Source organism: Hibiscus syriacus, unplaced genomic scaffold, assembly GCF_006381635.1.
Source record: "Hibiscus syriacus cultivar Baekdansim isolate YM2019G1 unplaced genomic scaffold, ASM638163v2 tig00116975_pilon, whole genome shotgun sequence".
NCBI lineage: Eukaryota > Viridiplantae > Streptophyta > Magnoliopsida > Malvales > Malvaceae > Hibiscus > Hibiscus syriacus.
The window spans coordinates 270214-288197 of NW_024063499.1; the positions used below are offsets into that span (position 1 = coordinate 270214).

A 17984-nucleotide genomic window follows, 5' to 3' on the forward strand; every position below is an offset into this window, starting at 1 on the left:
TCGTCCATAATCATGACCCACTAACTTTTAGCTTGATATATATATAGTTCGTATATAAAAGAAAGCAGCTTCTTAGCTTTAAATGAAAACAGCTAAACCAAACGATATTCTCCTCAGTAAAATAAAATAAAGAAATAAAAGACTCGGGCTTATGTACCAAGTCAAGTAGAGCATCGGAATCATTCTCTTTATTTAGGGTTTTAAAATTTAAATTTTGTTTGATTTAGCTTAAAATATTAATAGCACCACCCATCGGGGAAAGAAATAAACTAAAAGGAAAAAGAAAAGTAAGATTTGTGATGAACACAAGAATGGAGCAAAAATATGATATAATTAAAATTTTAAAATTTGACACTCTTATATAATTCATCTTTCTTTGACATCGTTTACTTAGTATTACTATAACACTTATAACTCATTCATTTAGGCTTCCGAGTGAAAGGAGACGATATTTCAAGTATTTTTGGTTCATTTTTTTCATTTCCCACCAAGTAGAAAGAATTTACGGTAAAATTGATATTTCTAGATCTCTTTAGATTATACCATGATAATTACAAATAATATATAAATGTATGACTTGTAATAAGAACATGGATAGCCAAGGCAGGCAAGCAACCGCGGGGCACCAAGGAAAACACGCCCAAGCCATGTGAATTTGTTCGGCCTTTGTCGGGCCAACCACCTCCAACTCCGACCAAACTGTGGGGTTCTCTTGTGTTTCAAATTTCTCTTTCGTTTTCCCCTGTGCCAAACCAAATCAATATCCCTTTACGACTGGCTATGGATTCTCCGGTTGGCCACTGCACCTTTCTCTCCTTGTACGGAAGCCACGTACCGTTTATCTTTTATCGTCACAAAGCACAGCTATGCTGCCGTAATTGTAGTTATTATCACAGCTAGCTGTTGGCTAAGCTACAACAGTGGAATGAAACTAAATCCTGTTTCGTTTGACCTTTTATTGGGTAGAATTTAGGGTTTTAAAGTGATGACGTTGAGGGACTTATCACGATGCAACAGGTGTCTTCCATGTTAAGTGATTTATAATTGGAGAAAGCATCGATTCGGCAGATAAAAAGGAAGACAAGACATGACTAACGCCTCGGTCATGCGGGGTTTTCTTGTCAATCTTATTGCAGTTACGGATGGTGCGATGTGTGTGAATCGTGTTGCCATTTTCGGACAATAGATCGTTTTGTTTCCTATTATTAAAAAATGTAAGCCTATAGACGAATGCAAGTGGAAATAAAGTTTCAGCCATTTCCGAGTGATCACTGGATGGGAATCTTTTGATGATGGATTACAAGTTTTTCTTGTTTTGTTAATGACTATTCATAGGAGATCATTACGCATGAATGTTAGGTTTTACTAACTATGATACCATGGTTCCATGCCCATATGAGGTTAGTTTGATGACAAATAAAGCAAGAACCAAACCGAAAATGATATCATGAAAATCTGAACCATAAATCCAAATGATCTTGTTGATGGTATAATTTATGTTGTGACGATTATAGATGATTTTTTTTGGATAAATAGATTTTATTTCCCAAGTGAAAAAGAAAGAGTTTAATGTACAACAATCATCCCGATAGGGAGTAAAAACACATAATTACAGACAAAAGGATTAGTCAATACCCCAATAATTACAAAGTCTAGAATTAACATAATTCAGTCTATTAATATCATTGTCAGTAAGTTTTAGACGAACTTGCTCCTTTATAGACGTGAGGAGTTGATCTGCTGTTCTTGATCCTCTATTAAAAATTCTTCTGTTTCTTTCCTCCCAATGAAGTAAATAAATACAGTCCAGGCGATCCTCAGTATGGTGGAAAGAAGAGATTTATGTTTCCAAGCTTGAGCAGCCCATTCAATCCTTGAATCCCAAGACCTGTGAATATCTCGCATGCTAGACAGATTCATAATAGAATTCCAAAGAGAAGTAGCATAAGTACATTCAACAAACAAATGATTTCTGGATTCATTGTCCTCATTACACAATATACAAAGACTATCAGAAACAATTCCCATTCTAATAAGTCTATCTCGAGTAGGAAGACGATCTAGAATGACCATCCAAGAGATACTGCTAAGTTTAGGGGTGTGAAGAGGAAACCAAATTACTTTATGCCAGGAAACTTTGTCTCTATGAAATCTGATATCTTCCCATATTTCTTTAGTATTCGTGACACCAACAGTTAAATTAGGAAGGACTTCAGTACTCATTTTCACAAGTTTTCTGATAGTCCAACTGTAGGAAGAGTTAACGTTGATATCACTTATGTTGCTACTTTTAATAATATAGCATTGTATCCATGCGACCTATAAAGACCCCTCTCCAGCCAGAATTTTTCAAATGAGTTGAATCATACAGGCTTTATTCCAGGATTGGATGTTCTTCAACCCAAGACCTCCTTCAGCTTTGGTACAACAAAGCCTATCCCAGCTAATCCTAGCTCGTGTAGCAGTTGTATCATTTCCTTTCCAAAGGAAACGAGAGCAAAGCTGCTCAAGCCGATTGATAACTTTCTGATGGAGGATAAATTGTCTACTCCAGAAGTTAAGTATACTGTAAAGGACAGTTTTAATAAGCTTAAGATGCCCAGTAAAGCTAAGAAGTTTTACAGACCAATGATGAAGCCTTTTTTTGATATTGTCAATGAGAGGAAGACAATCTTTTTCAGTAAGTTTTCGAGTGACAAGAGGGACTCCTAGGTACCTAACGGGTAAAAAACCTTGTTTTAAGCTAGTAGCAGATTTAATGGAGTATAAAGTTCGAGCAGAAATACCAACAACATAAAACTCAGTTTTGCTAACATTGAGGTTCAGACCAGAAATAACATAGAAATGGTTAAGGACACTAGTAACACCAACAATAGATTCAAGGTTGCCTTTACAAAAGATCAAGCGGTCGTCTACAAAATATAAGTAAGTAATACCAATTTTTTTGCACTTTGGATGGTATCCAAATATGCCTCTGCCTGCAGCAAGATTGAGAATTTTTTAGAGAATGTTCATTGCAATCACAAAAAGGATAGGAGATAGAGGGTCGCCCTGGCGGATGCCTCCCTGGCCTTTGAAGTATCCAATTAGACTACCGTTAAAAGATATGGAATATATAGCTTCTTTAAAGCAAGAATCGATCCATCTAGTGAAAATGGAAGGAAGCCCTATTGCTTTAAGAATGGATGAGATAAACTCCCAATTAAGAGAATCAAAGGCTTTTTGTAAGTCATTTTTTAGAGAACATCTTGGCGAGATATTATTTCTACCATAGCCTTTTACTAATTCTTGAGCAAGAAGGGTGTTGTCTATAATTGATCTACCTCTTACAAAAGTGTTTTTATTGAGGGAAATAAGGCCAGGAAGAAGCGAAGTCAATCTTTTGACAATGATTTTTGTTATAGTTTTGTAAACAACCGAGCAACAAGAGATAGGTTTATAATCCTTAACTTTGCTAGGATTCTGGATTTTTGTAATCAAGGCAATAATGGTGGAATTAAAAGCAGGAAGGATGTTAGACTCTTTAAAGAAGTATTTGACAACATTAATAATGTCTTCCCCTACGAAAGACCATGAATGTTTGAAAAACAGAGGAGTGAAACCATTAGGGCCTGGGGCTTTGTCATTTCCTTGATTAAATAAAGCCTCTTTGATCTCTTCATTAGTAACTGTTTTAATCAGATCACTAGCAACCTCGATAGGCAAATGAAATTGAAGCAAAATTTTCAAGGTAGAAGGGTTAGAATGAGAAACTTTAGGGTATGTAGTACCAAGTTGGTGTTTGAAGAAATCAATAATTTCATTTGTCATATCATCGTAAGTCGTGAGTCTTTTCCCCTCATTATCAATAAGAATTCTTATGGTGTCTCTTTTATTTTTAGAGACAACGGCAGAATGAAAGAGTTTTATACATTTGTCACCTTCTTTGATCCATTGAACTTTAGCTTTTTGTTTAAGGAACATGTATTCAGTATCCTCTAAGTCAACCAGTTCCTTTTGAAGACCCAATTCTTTTTCTAAAGAATTATTGCCATTAAGAGTAGAGATCCGAATTTGTTCCAGTTCTCTCTTTTTAATCCGTACCCCAGCAGAGATATCACTATAGTTATCCTTGTTAAGCTTATGCAAGCAAGGCTTTAAACATTTAAGCTTGAGAAACAATTTATACATAGGGTTTCCTTGAGATGGTTGATGCCATGAATGCAGAACATGTTCAAGGAAATTTGAATGCTTGCACCAGAAATTAAAAAAATTAAAAGGCTTAGGGCTATTGATTTGAATCTCTTTGTTAATCCAAGCAAGAGCCATACAGTGATCTGATGGGCCAGGAGCAATAAATTCAACAAAAGAATTTTGAAAATAGGTAGCCCAATGGGAGTTAATCAACACTCCGTCAAGCTTCCTGGTTAGGTACGTGTCTTTTTATTTATTACTTCAGGTATAAGTATGCCCAAAGAAAAGATGATCATAAAGATAAATTTCTTGAATCAATTCTCGGAAGTATGCCATTTCAGAGGATAAATAAGGTCCAATAATTTGATAATCAGAACTTTCCTTATGTTGAATAAAGATATTAAAGTCACCTCCCAAAATCCAAGGGAGAGACCCAAACCTAGAATCAAGATGACGAATGTGTTGCCAAAGAAGTTTTCTAGAAGAACCATTGTTACTTCCGTAGATAGCAGTGATAATAAAAGGAATGTTATTGAAGAGACATTTAGCAGTAATGCTTTAATCAGTTGAGTGACAGAGGGAAAGGTCAATTCCTTTTTTCCAAAGAAACCATATTCTGCCATTAATAACATACTCATAGTTTGTAAGAATATTCCAGCTCCCTAAGATAGAATTGAAGATATTTTCAGAATTGTCAGGTTTAACACGAGTTTCTAACAGACAGAGAACATCTACTTTGAAAAGATTAGCTCTATTCATAACTTTTTTCTGTTTGTGATGATTGTTGAATCCTCTAATATTCCAAAAACAAATTAACATTGGGAAATGGAGGGTGAAGAACCCTATGAATTTCCTTATGAGTTACTTCTGACTTTTGAAATGTGTTCTTTCTTCTTTAACTTTAGCTCTTTAATTAGTTTAGCAACTCCATCAGCTGCTGGCCTTATTTTCTTTACTGGCAGCTCATTTAAAGAAGAAATTTCCTCAACTGTTGAGAGAATTTCAAATCTGTTTGTTGAGCCTCTTAAAGCAGATTTTATTTTGGTCTTTAAAGGTCTTCCTCTACCTCTTTTAGGAATTGAAGGAGTGTCATTAGGATTAAGGGTAAATCCATTAGGAAGTGTAGAATCAGCATTTTCTAACTCTTCACCGAGAGGATAGTTTTGTGACAATGAATTATTTCTCTCATTTGAAATATTAGAAGGAGGTTTAGGGGGTTCTACAGTATAAGGCTGATCCTTTTGGGAGGAAGAAGATTCTGGTTCTAAGATAGGCTCCAAATTATTAGAAGATGTCATTTCCTTTGAGGAAGAAGAGTTTTCAGTTTTTTCCAGTAGGGGAACCTTCAAGGTTTCAATATTTTCTGTTTGTTGAACAGAGTTTTCAGTGTTAGTATTCTTTACCCTCCAGATTTTGAGTTGTGGTGGAGCAGAATTTGGTTTAATAAAGCATTCTTTATCAGAATGACCAAAAGAGCTACATTTCCTGTATTTAATAGGGTACCAAGGAACATCTACGTAGATTGTTGAAGTTTGACCATTTGCAAGAAGAACTTCAACAGATTCGGGAATGTCTTCCTTAGCTTCTATTTCTATACAGACCTTAGCATATTCTAGCCTAGTTTTCAAAGCAGTAATTGAGTTCATTGTTAATGGAACTCCAAGAGCACTTGCTAAATAACTAAGGTCATCTCTTGAATAGAGCTCTAAGGGGACGTTGTATAAATGAACCCAAATAGGTAATCTGGAAAGGTCAAAGTTCAATCTCTGCAGGTTGGGTTCCCACTTACGAATAATCAGTGGTTTATTGAGTATGTGCCACAGGCCGTTCTCAAGAACCCAATCCCTAGCAACAACGGAATTGAAGGAGAAAATGTAGAGGTTATTACCTGCTATACTTACCTGCACACGAGCACCCTTCGAAGGATTATTCCAGAGCTTGTCGATTGTACGCTGAAGGGAGATAAAATTTGGAGAAGCCCCTAAGAACTGACCCACCAGAGAATTCTTCCATTCAGCAGTACCAGCTTCGAGGACCTCAAGGGGAGGTTGAACGATTAGGGATTTATCGTTCGATTTTTTGGGGGAAAAGTTGAATTCGTGACCAGCTTGGCACCCAAATAGCTTACGCCAATCCATAGCACAATGATTAAAGGAGAAAGAAATGAGAGGCTGTTGAAATCTCACTGAAATCGGACTGAATCGTCGGCGACGAGACGATAAGCTTCGGGTCGTTAGACCTTTTAATGTGCGCCCCAACGGTTAGCTATTATTATTTTTTGATTTAAACATAGAGTTACAATTGGTAGTTTGAAGAAAAATAATGTACCCGAGATGATGATCGTCTTTGACATGGAAGAAAAAGAGTACGTATAAGTCCCTTTTAGTCTATTATAAGAGTTTACATCTATATAGTAGTGATGTGTCAGACCTAGAGTTATGATTACTACACTAATAGGTTGTCTGGTCACACATATATGATTGTCATATACCGTATTTGATTCTGACAAATTACATGATGTCTGCCAGAGATCATATTAAAGGATCACAACTTCTCCAGAAATTATGTTCATAGATATTTTTGTGTCCAGAGATATTCTCATAATATTTTAAATGCGAATAAATTCATCGAATATCTTAATATTCGGAATACATATTAATTTTACAAGAGAAAATATTTCAAAAGAAAAATAATAAATATAAACATGAAATAATCTCAAAATGCAAGAAAATTGAATTATTGGGGTTAATCATAAAATTATGCATGTGTAATCTTGGCATGCACGATTGCACATGGTAAAGAAAGATGCTGATTATTATTGATCATAAAAGGACATAAAGAGAGGGAGAGGGGATTAATATAATTGAAATCAAAGGAGGAAGACAAGCAAAGGAATAATATCATTCAGGGTTGTCTTTCTTAAATGGCGTGCCTTCATAGCATGTATAAGTTAACCATGGGATTAATTAAACAATAATTAATATTCCATCCACACTAAGCAAGCTTTTGAAGGTGTTAATGTTGATCATGTATCGCATATGCCATGGAAGTGAGGAGTTATATGTATGAAGATGTTAGTACATCTAAAGACATGGACATGCATATCTCTCTTCGATGGTGGTGCCCATGGTCCCTAGACAGCTCAAATTCGGCATTTCCTATAGAAGTTTGAAATCGATAAAATAAAGGGAAGCAGTAAATATTATTGCTTTTTGGTCTCCTCTCTGTGCCACAGCCCCACAGTCCATTTCTGGGTTTTCCTCTCTATAGTCACGACGTCACACCGACAAAGAATGATAATAGAAAATAGTAGGTGCAGCTCACTTGGTTTATACGCATTGCTGGAATCTAATTGTGTACGTACGTTTGTATATACTAGTATTTATTATTGCAGATTACTGGTACTCATGCAATAGGTTTATTATTTTACTTGTCAGGCTCCAACTCTGACATCACCAGACCATTATCTATTTATCAAACTCTTACTGTTTGAATATTTTTGTCCGATTCAACTTAAATCCTTCTAGATTAAATATTTGTTGAATCCGACAAAAATATTCATACAGAACTTAAATCCAAAATATTTTTATTAATATAGAAGGATTAATATAATATTTATTTGAATTTTTTTAATTATTTAATAATAAATATTTAAATATTTTTATAAATAACATATTTAAATATGAGACTTCTGAAAATAATAAATATATCTTTAAATTCAAACTTAAATAGTTTTTAAAATCATCATAATTATCCTACTCATGACCAGGAGTAGGCGGCGACCAGCCACAGGAAGGACCTGAACTTAAAATCACCGGCCTACTTTGCTACCAATCAAATAATACGAAGAGGAGTGGAAGTGGGCCTAAAAGGATTGTGCAACCATAAACCTTTTATAGTTAATTAATAGTTTTAATTTATTGATTGAATAATTTAAGTTAAATATTATAAATAATTATTATATTTGTCTATTCAATTTTTTTATTCACAAGGATTTATAATTATAATTTTACTTAAAAGATTTAAAATCTTATTCTATCATATCAACTAGAACAAACAGATAATAAGCAATAAATAATTAGTGGAGAGGCATGGGCAAATGGGGCATGAACGATCCCTTACTGTATTATCCTCCCGGGCTTTAATCTCAACCATAAGATCAGTGCCGTGGCTGGGGCGGTGCGAACTGCGTGACGGTGCAGCCCAAAAAAGTATATTTATAGTGGCGTTTTTCAATAAACGCCACTATAGATGGATCTATTGTGACATTTTTTAAAAATAAAACGTCACTATTGTTGTAGTTTTATTGAAAAAATGCCTATGAATCTAGTGCGACGTTTGTCAAAAAACGCCACTATTATTACCCTAAAACCGAATATATCTAAAAAATAGAGGTCTATTTATAAGAATTTATATAGGGTTCCCGAAAACCTAGTCACGACCCTGCATAAGATAATATAGGTAAGAATATGTGACACGCGGAAGTATGACCCAATTTATTGAAATTTGGTCGTGTGCTAAGATAGCATATAATATATATGAAGAAAAAAAAATAGAGACTACGTTGATGATGAGCAGCCCGTACATTTGTTTTGGTTCAGGTTTTTGTGGTCGGAAAGTGATGGTTTCAAAGTAGCTGATACTGTGTCAGATGTCTATAATGAATTTTTTTTTTTATAGATGAAAGATCAAAATCTTTATTTTTACGAGAATCACACACAAATGAATAAGAGACTGTCCATAAAATAAAAGTTCAAAGATATATATTTTTTATAGTTAAGAAAATCAAACAATTTTGTATATCTTATGGTAACAACTGAATTTTGATTGACTATTGAGAAGGATTAAATTATTAAATTTTAACGTCTTTCCATACTTTTTTTATATTTCCTCTTAGCCAAAACTCTATTCCACTCGTGTGGACTTCTAACTGCCTTCTTGGCTTGTGCCCAACAAGTCACCTACATGCCATCTTTCCTTATTTTTAGTGAATTTGAACAAAAAATAATAAATCAATTATATTTTTTTTAAAATTTTAAATTTAAATATTTGATTAATATTTTTTAAATAATTCAGTTGTATATTAATCCAAGAAAAATAGCCACTGCTGTAACAACAAATTATAAAGGGATCAGTTCAAAAGGATCCCTCAACTGCCACACAAAGCAAAATTCACCCCATCTAATCTATCTATACAACAAAATTGTAATAGGATCCTAGCCACCTCCTTAATACAATTCACAATACCCTCAACTGAACGAAAATCTCCCCTAAACTGCCTATAATTATGTTCTTTCCAAAAAAAATACAAAAATCCTGCCCAAGCAAGCTTCAGAATACAAACAAGAACCTTTTAGTTTCTCCACAACCCAACACATAGCACTTCCCCAACCAAATTACCTCGACCGCAGGCAGCAAAGCTGCAGCACCCGGTTCCGAACTTCACAAGAGAAATAGCACTCCATAAAGAGGTGATCTCTGATCTCGATATGAGTTTCACACAGATTACAAATGCCATCGCCACTCCCAACCGAGCCAGCCTATCCTTTGTGGGCATCCTATCCAAGATAATCATCCAAGCAACAATCGAATCCTTAGGGATGTGAATAGGAAACCAAACAACCCGATGCCACTACACCCTAGGCTTCTTCTCCCTTATTCTATCCCAAATCCAGCTGTTATTAACCATTGCCCAATTGACACCGTTACCAAGCAGGACACTAGTTTCTGTCCTCAATTTCAGCAGTCTCCTCAGTGTCCAACTATAGTGAGACTTGCACTCCACACTCCAGAAATCCCCCCTTTTTAAGGCAAATTAATTAATTAATTAATAATAATAATAGATTATTAGTTCATTATGACTTAATTATTGAGTTAAATTCGAATCAATGTTTAGTTCAAGTCGGATTTGAATAAATTAAATTTGAGATTCTTTTGGTTTGAGTTAATTTCAGTTCGAGTTATTTTTTATTTGAGTTGCTTTTGGTTCGAGTTATTTTCGATTAGGGTTTATATCAATCCATTTAAAGTTAAGGTCAATTTTGATTCAATTTGATTTGTTCCGAATTTTGGATGAAGTTTAAATTATCATATTCGATTTTATATCGAGTCTCAAATTGAATAAATTAATTTGAATAATAATGTTGGGATCAAATTTGCTAGGTCTAGTTTTTATAGGGGTGTGAGGAGTTGAATTTGTCATCGTGGGGGCCGGATTCAACTGGATTTAGAGGAAGTTGTTTAGATAAGGATAAGGGAGATCGTGGCAGAGTTGAAGTGGGAGAGAGTTAATCCCGTGGCTGGCGACGGTGGGTGGAGGGAGCAGAGGCGGCTGGAAGGAGATGTGCTAGCCAGGGTTTTTGTTGAGGTTGGGCTGGGTCAGCCATTAGGCCTGGCATTTGGGTCAAGAGTGTTTCAGAAGATTGGAGCTTGATATTGGATCCGAACAAAATTTATCATTACACAAGTAAAACACAAAAACTAGCAGATGGGCTCATGGTTTTAGTGTAGCAGAACACGCCTATACACATACCTGGATAATGCATACGTGAAAACGAGAGTGGTACAATTTCGTAATATCGACAACTGGAAGGGTGATAGAGTATTTATTGTCAAATGGTTGAGGGTGCTTAGAATAAATATTACTTTATAATAACTTTTAGCTTAATTAAAAAAAAAGCTTCGAGGATCTCGTACAAGAAGCTGAATCCTTTTTGCATTCCGTTTGCTGCTAAAAAAAACTGGTTCGGTAATGCTTGCAATTGATTTGGTGAGCTTAATTTTAGAATTTTCAACTTGAACTTGAAACTTTTTAAACTGATGATTTCTTCAGGGATGGACGGGCCCTAACTATTCAATCTCCACTGCGTGCGCATCAAGCAAATTTTGCATATTAAATGCAGCAAACCGTATCATTGGAGGCGAAAGAAAGAAAGATTAAACATAAAGGCTGCATTGTCTAATTCTTTAGGGTTCGGCGGCCACAACTCCTCCATTTTCGCACCATACAAGTAAAATAGTTCAATCATTTCTCTACAAGCGGATGTTAGGTTTGGTGATCGTAATTTATGTTATAATCTACAAGAAGAAAGGACTGGTTTGATAGTCAATTTGTAATGAAATTTGAGATGCCTGTATTGCCAGTTACACTTGTAGCTATATGAATATGATGATTATTATTATTATCCCTAAAAAGTCAACACCACCAACCACCATTACAGTACCACAGCTTGAGCTTTTATCTTCTTCTCCTACACTTGCATGATTCATCCCCCCGGAACCTAACAACGTCGCCGGTTAACGCCGTCATATCCTGATGACGGTACCACCCATGTCCATGTTCCTCAACGTCATCACTGTCTCCCAACTCTAAATAGGTCCGACTTAAATCCGACCCTAGCATAAATAGGACCACATAACCGTTTGGAGAACCCGAAGCCCAGTGGGCAGTGACGGAAGCTACTGGTTTGGACAAGTACAATAGACTTCATGGTGAGTAATAGCCGTCCAGTGCTTTTAAGTACAATAGACTCTGAATTAGGCAACACTTGAATTGTTTACCTAAACATAATAATTATCATCCGACTCATGTCTTCACCATCATAATTATCATAGCAGCACCATACTTTAGAGTTTTAAATCTTTTATAGTTATATAAATCTCAATTATATTTTTCAAATATGAAATTCAGATTTAAAAAACATTAAAATTGTTACTATCATTTAATTCAATATGAAATAGTTGGTCCATATTTTTCGACGGGTTTTTAGACGAGAATATGAGTTACTTCGTTCATATTTTCTCCCCGTTTAAGACTTAAGAGTTTTATTCGTCGTATTAATCTATCACATGAATCTTATCAAACACAGAAACAGGACCAAAACTAGAAAAAAGAATCTTCAGTCAACCGATGAGAGAGTTAGGAGAGAGTGATGACGTTGAGGAACGGGGAAATGGGGTGGTACGGCGACATTGTTAGGTTATGGGATGAGTCATTCAAGTGTAGGAGAGGAAGATAAAAGCTCAAGCAGTGGTGCTGTAATGGTGGTTGTTGGTGGTGACATTTTAGGGATAATCAAAATAATAATGATGATGATGTAGCTACAAGTGTAACTGGCAATACAGCCAGTTCAAAATTCATTACAAATTGATTATCAAACCAGTCATTTCTTCTTGTAGATGATAACAAAAACTACGAGAACCAAAACTATATATCTACCACACCCACTGGTCCAATGGCCCATGTCAACTAAAAAACATGACTAACAGCTCCATTGTAGCTAGATATCAGGAGAAAACGAAATCTCAGAAACAATGGCGTATAGACCACGGCGAGAACGTTCTCTCCTTACAACTCCAAAGCTCCGACTATTAGGCCACCTATACTTTGTATAATAACCCTTTCAAACTGATGTTTGTCCACAGATGATATGCTTTGTTGATACTGCACCCACTGCGTTAACAAAGTTACCAACCCAAATGCGGACGGAAATTATATTTATCGGCAGGTGGTACAGATACAATATACATTTATATTCTAAACTATCCATAAAGGAGCTTACATACCTTCCGCCATATCTGAGAAAACACCTGTGGAGCAATGATTGAACTATTTTACTTGTATGGCGCGAAAATGATAGAAGAGTTGTGGCCGCCGAACCCGAAAGAATTAGACAATGCAGCCTTTATGCTCAATCTTTCTTTCTTTTGCCCCACAAGCACATTCATGTCCTGAATTAGATGTGTTGGAAATATAAGATAGTATCATCGGTTAACCGAGGGAAATATAATCGTAAAAAAAACAACAATGAAAAATGAAAAGAGAGAAGGCACAACAACAACATACCACTGCTCCATCTGGGGTTTCGAGATTGATGTTCGGATGGACCCAACCAGTCCGTATTGCCTACAATAAATAAACATTGCCATGCCAATGCTCAGGTCCCATCAAAAGGATAGAAAAAGAGATACAAAACACGGCAATTGCGACGAAAGTACTTTGCCAGAAAAAAAAAACAAGAAGCTTTTTTTAGAATAGTTCAGAAATAACAAACATTCAGCACAAATAATGCCCGTGAAGTCTGGTTTCTAAATTCAAACATAAAACCATAATCAAAGCTCTGCATACTTGTACTGCTGCAACAGCTTCCACGGCACCAGCAGCTCCCAGTAGGTGACCGATCATTGATTTTGTAGAGTTCACCCTTAACTACAAATTTTGGAGATCATATCACTAATCACAATGCAGAAATATGAAAAGCAGATCGAATGTAGTATCAGAGAATAACATGCAAAACATTACCTCGGGGTTCTTGCCAAAACAATGGAGAAGAGCCTGGTACTCTTTAATGTCTCCAGATGGTGTAGATGTAGCATGAGCATTAATGTAATTTACATCTTCTATCGGTACGCCAGACTGAGCCAATGCCTTCTCTATGCAGAGAATGGCACCAATTCCTGTTTTCCGGTTTCACAAGATGAATGTTAGTTTAATAGTTCCTATAATAGCATGTGTTGCTTCAGAAAAGGCATACTTATTTCATATAAAAATAACATTTGAGTTAAAGAAGAAAGAATTCCAGTAGTAAATACGTGGCTCATTACCATCAGGATGTGGCTCAGTCATATGATAAGCATCACAAGTGAAGCTTCCACCCAAAAATTCTGCATAGATGGTCGCACTTCGCCTCTGCAAAATCAAATTTAAACTCGATAATTTTATCTTCTAAGGAAACTAATGTGCATTCCAAGAAACTTCACCATAAACCACTAGGTACAAACCTATGGCTCAAATAAGGCTTGTAGGGTCAAAGAAAGTGTACCTTAGCATGCTCCAATTCTTCTAAAAGCAGAACCCCAGCACCCTCCCCCATGACAAATCCATCACGATTCTGTATAAAAGTTAGAACAATTACACTCGTGATGAAGACTGAGAAAATTATGTGCATTTAAACCACCTAGGATTAGAGAGTACTTGAGAAATAGTCACACTGTCAAAGTACCATGAACAGACATGAGAACAACAGAGGCAGACAAAATAACCAGGTTGCTTACTTATTGAAATGATAAAATTAATTACCATCACTCTGAGTTTTACTGCTTTTGTTCATGAACTTGATAAAAACCAAGAGCAAAAGAAAAAAGAAACTCTGGAGGCACAAGAGTAATTGAAATATTACAGCATCCCAAGGGCGTGAAGCTTTGGTTGGATCATTGTTCCTTTGAGAGAGTGCTCTGCATGCCACGAATCCTCCCAGTCCTGAATAAAAAACCATAAAATCAAGTATATCCTGCTTGTAACAACTGGAAAAATTGTAAATGATGACAAATAAAAAAAGAGAGAAAGATATACCAATCGGTATAATTGCTGCATCTGAGCCACCACAAAGCATCACATCCTGCGATTTTATTTCAAATACCTCAGAGGCTCAAACATGGGTAAAAAAAAACAAACCACGATAAATTGGATTTTATCTTTCCATAACTTACAGCTTCGCCTCTAATGATGTGGTTTGCTGCATTTAATATGCAAAAGTTGCTTGTTGCGCATGCAGTGGAGATTGAATAGTTAGGGCCCATCCATCCCTGAAGAAATCATCAGTTTAAACATAAAAGTTCGAAGTTCAAATTTCAACATCCATCTTAACATTGAAAATTCTAATTTAAAAGCTCACCAAATCCATTGCAAGCATTGCTGAACCCATATTTGTAGTAGCAAACGGTACGCAAAAAGGATTCATCTTCTTGTACGAGATCCTCAAAGCTTCAATTGCATCATTGAAAACCTTTTCATTCCAAAAACCACCTATAAGAATCAATGGACAGAAAAAAGAAAACTAATTGCAAAAACAGTTTGTTTCTTAAGGTTGTGGGCCCTTATGATTCAAGAGATTTTACGTTATTAAGGTAGGCTTTAAACACAAAGCTAGTATTACAAAATTGTACCACTCTCGTTTTAAAGTATGCCTGTATGTCAGCATGTTCTGTTATACTAAAATCATGAACCCAGCTGCTAGTGTTCGTGTCTTACTTGCATCAAGTTTAATGTTTATAAATAGAAGGGTTTATCAGCTGTTTCTTATATCCAAGCATCCATCACCTTCAAAACGAAGGCATATGTTCTATAGACTGCAAAATTTACCTTCATGCCACCCATTGCTGAGCCAATCAGAACTCCGCATTTCGCTTTATCTAACTCATCCATTACATCTTCAGTTACTCCACCGTCTTCCAAGGCTTTCTTTCCAGCAATAAGCATATAAAGCATGAATTTATCCATCCTTTTGGAAAGTTTCGGTGCAACCCAACCATCCGCTGAGACAGATTTTATCTCTCCGGCAATTCTCTGGAGAAAAAAGCGAGAGCAGTAAGAACAAGCGCTGGTGCAAACGAAAAGCAGCTTAGAGATACTGAACATGACTTACAGTTGGGAACTGTGCACAATCAAAAGTCTCAATTTCACTTATACCACTAGCACCCTCGAGCAAGTTGTTGTAGAAGACGTCGGGATCATGTCCGAGCGGAGTCACCACTCCCATCCCTGTCACAACTACTCGTCTTTTGTTCGTAGGAGATTTCTTCTTTGTTGTGATTTCTCTGCTGGGTTGCACAGCTACAGCCATGGCTTCTCCTACATTATTAAATAAATTAACCCACAGATCATATGTAATTTAACCGGTGAGTTATATGATATTATGTGCATGAAGAAGTGTATTTTCTCTATCACCACCATTTAGCAGATAATCACACAGAAACAAACAATCACATGTATACAGAAAACCTCAGAAATTTAGTGTGCTTGGACAAGTATGTTCATTTTTATATTGAAAGTGGCAGCAAACCCATGAGAGATTGTTACAAAATGCTCATCTAGATAAGATAAGACAAGACAAAAAAAAAATCAGCCTACACGCCTAGCCAGTGATAAAATAAGAATTGAAGGCAAGAGGGTAGACAGAGCAAGATCTATGATATTCTTAATTATGTGATTGTTATATAATCTACTGAAACTGAATAAAAAAATTGAACAATTTTCACCTGAAAATCTAGCTCCTCGATTGAATCTGCGTTGCTTGCGATTGTTATTGAAGGGAAGGCTTTTGGATCCAAAAAAAGGAGAAAAGCCTCCATTTTGACCAAAAAGGCTACTGTTTTTGGAGGAATAGTACTCATTGCAGGGCTCAAAAGCTAAACACGAAGTCATCAAGCCTTGAATGCCGGATCCACAAAACGACGAAATCAAACCGCCGTTTTGGTTGCTGTCTGAGACGCCGTCGCATTGAGAGAGAGGAGCTCTCCTTCTAGTACGAGCCCAACGGCCGAGTCTCTTAGAGGAAGAGGAAGAAGCTGATGAACGGAGCATTGACGACTGATACTGATCTTTTCCGCACGTAACAGACATGCAAGCGGCCACCAACCACGTGCATAGCGGACTCGCCAGTGATGAAGATGCCATCCCCAGAAAATCAACCCAAAAAACTGCAAATTCAAAGGAGCGTCGAAATTTGGGTTATTGGGTTTTTTATTTATAAAGATTGGATTTTTTATGTAAGAAAAATTAAAATCTAGCCTTCAATCAATAAAAATTCCGAAGAAAAAATGTCAGAACGCATTGGGCATTTGGAGAAAAAAAAACATAGCTTTTGTAAGTGTGGGCAACTCAGAAATGAAGGTTTTAGAGCAGGAAGACTGCTAACATTAAAAGAATTTCAAAAGAAATAAATAAAGTATATTGAGGTCATTGAACTATGATAAAATAATCTTTTTAGTCATTTTATTTTCAAAAGTTGTAAAATAATTATTAAATTTATCAAACTGTTACAAAATAATCACTATAATATTATAGTAATCATAAAGTTTGATAATTTACTGACGGAGTTAGTTCGAGTGAAAAAATTTAATATCGCTTAAGCATATCTTGAGTTTAAAATTTTGTGTATGTAAAATATTATTGTTGGGAGAATCACTCCCTAAAATCATTTGTATGACATAAGTCGGCTCGAATTAGTCTGAGCAAAGTCCTAGAGAATGGGGAGGAGAGACAACATCAAAAAAAAGTTTGATAATTTTAATAATTATTTTATAACCGCTGATAAATAAACAAAGGGTAAAATACATAAAAGTCATTGAATTATGCTTAAATCGTCATTTTAATTTATTTATTTTTAAAAATTATAGACATTAAATTTATTAAAATTACAAAATGATCGCTATAATATAATAATAATAAATTTAAACTAATTTAATGATTATTTTATAACAATTTGATCATTTTAATGACCATAGTGCGATAACTTTGATAATCATTTTATAAATAAAACTTAAATGATCAAACAAATTATTTAAACATGATTTAGAGACTTGCAGTGTACTTTACCCATAAATAATACAAACAAACAAAAAAGATTGGGAGACAGAGAGATGCTATAAGACAGATATCTATGAACAGAAATTTTTATCTTTTTATTCGTAACAAATAATAAGTAATAAATAATGCCGGTAATTTTAATATCTTAGTTGTTCATTTTTGTTTGGTATGGTTGTGGAAATGACTCTTCGGCCCATCATATTGGTCTCCTAATTTGAGGTTAAGGTCCACTTATATTTTAAAAAAAACATTAATCATTTTAAATGCCACTTTTAGTCTCTTGTTTTCATTTTTATAGTATATATATTTTTACGTGTAAATAAAAATATTTGGGTAAAAAACGTTGATCATTAAATTATATTAAAATATTTTTTTAGGATATTTAATTTTTAAAAGTTACAAAATGATATCTAAATTTATGGAATTGTTATAAAATGGTGATTAC

General features: G+C 35.3%; 2 protein-coding genes across 3 annotated transcripts; both read right to left on the reverse strand.

Annotated features, from left to right (window-relative positions):
• Positions 1 to 1716: 1716 nt before the first annotated feature.
• On the reverse strand, positions 1717 to 2223 carry LOC120192513. The gene has a single exon (XM_039195286.1). The coding sequence runs from the start codon at positions 2221 to 2223 to the stop codon at positions 1717 to 1719; it is 507 nt and encodes a 168-aa protein (XP_039051217.1).
• A 10150-nt stretch (positions 2224 to 12373) lies between these two features.
• Positions 12374 to 16672, reverse strand: LOC120192552 (3-oxoacyl-[acyl-carrier-protein] synthase II, chloroplastic-like). 2 transcript variants are annotated; one of them, XR_005522783.1, is made up of 14 exons: positions 16210 to 16672; positions 15597 to 15802; positions 15314 to 15517; positions 14847 to 14957; positions 14662 to 14757; positions 14525 to 14570; positions 14352 to 14431; positions 13995 to 14063; positions 13777 to 13861; positions 13475 to 13629; positions 13301 to 13381; positions 13019 to 13078; positions 12734 to 12903; positions 12374 to 12617 (listed from the first exon to the last, which is right to left on the reverse strand). XR_005522783.1 is itself a non-coding variant. In XM_039195309.1 (14 exons), the coding sequence occupies exons 1-13, from the start codon at positions 16625 to 16627 to the stop codon at positions 12787 to 12789; spliced, it is 1728 nt and encodes a 575-aa protein (XP_039051240.1). In that variant the 5' UTR covers positions 16628 to 16672; the 3' UTR covers positions 12563 to 12623; positions 12739 to 12786. The 2 variants fall into 2 exon arrangements, 1 of the variants encoding a protein (XP_039051240.1); XM_039195309.1 differs by having other exon boundaries at positions 12563 to 12623; positions 12739 to 12903.
• Positions 16673 to 17984: the final 1312 nt, after the last annotated feature.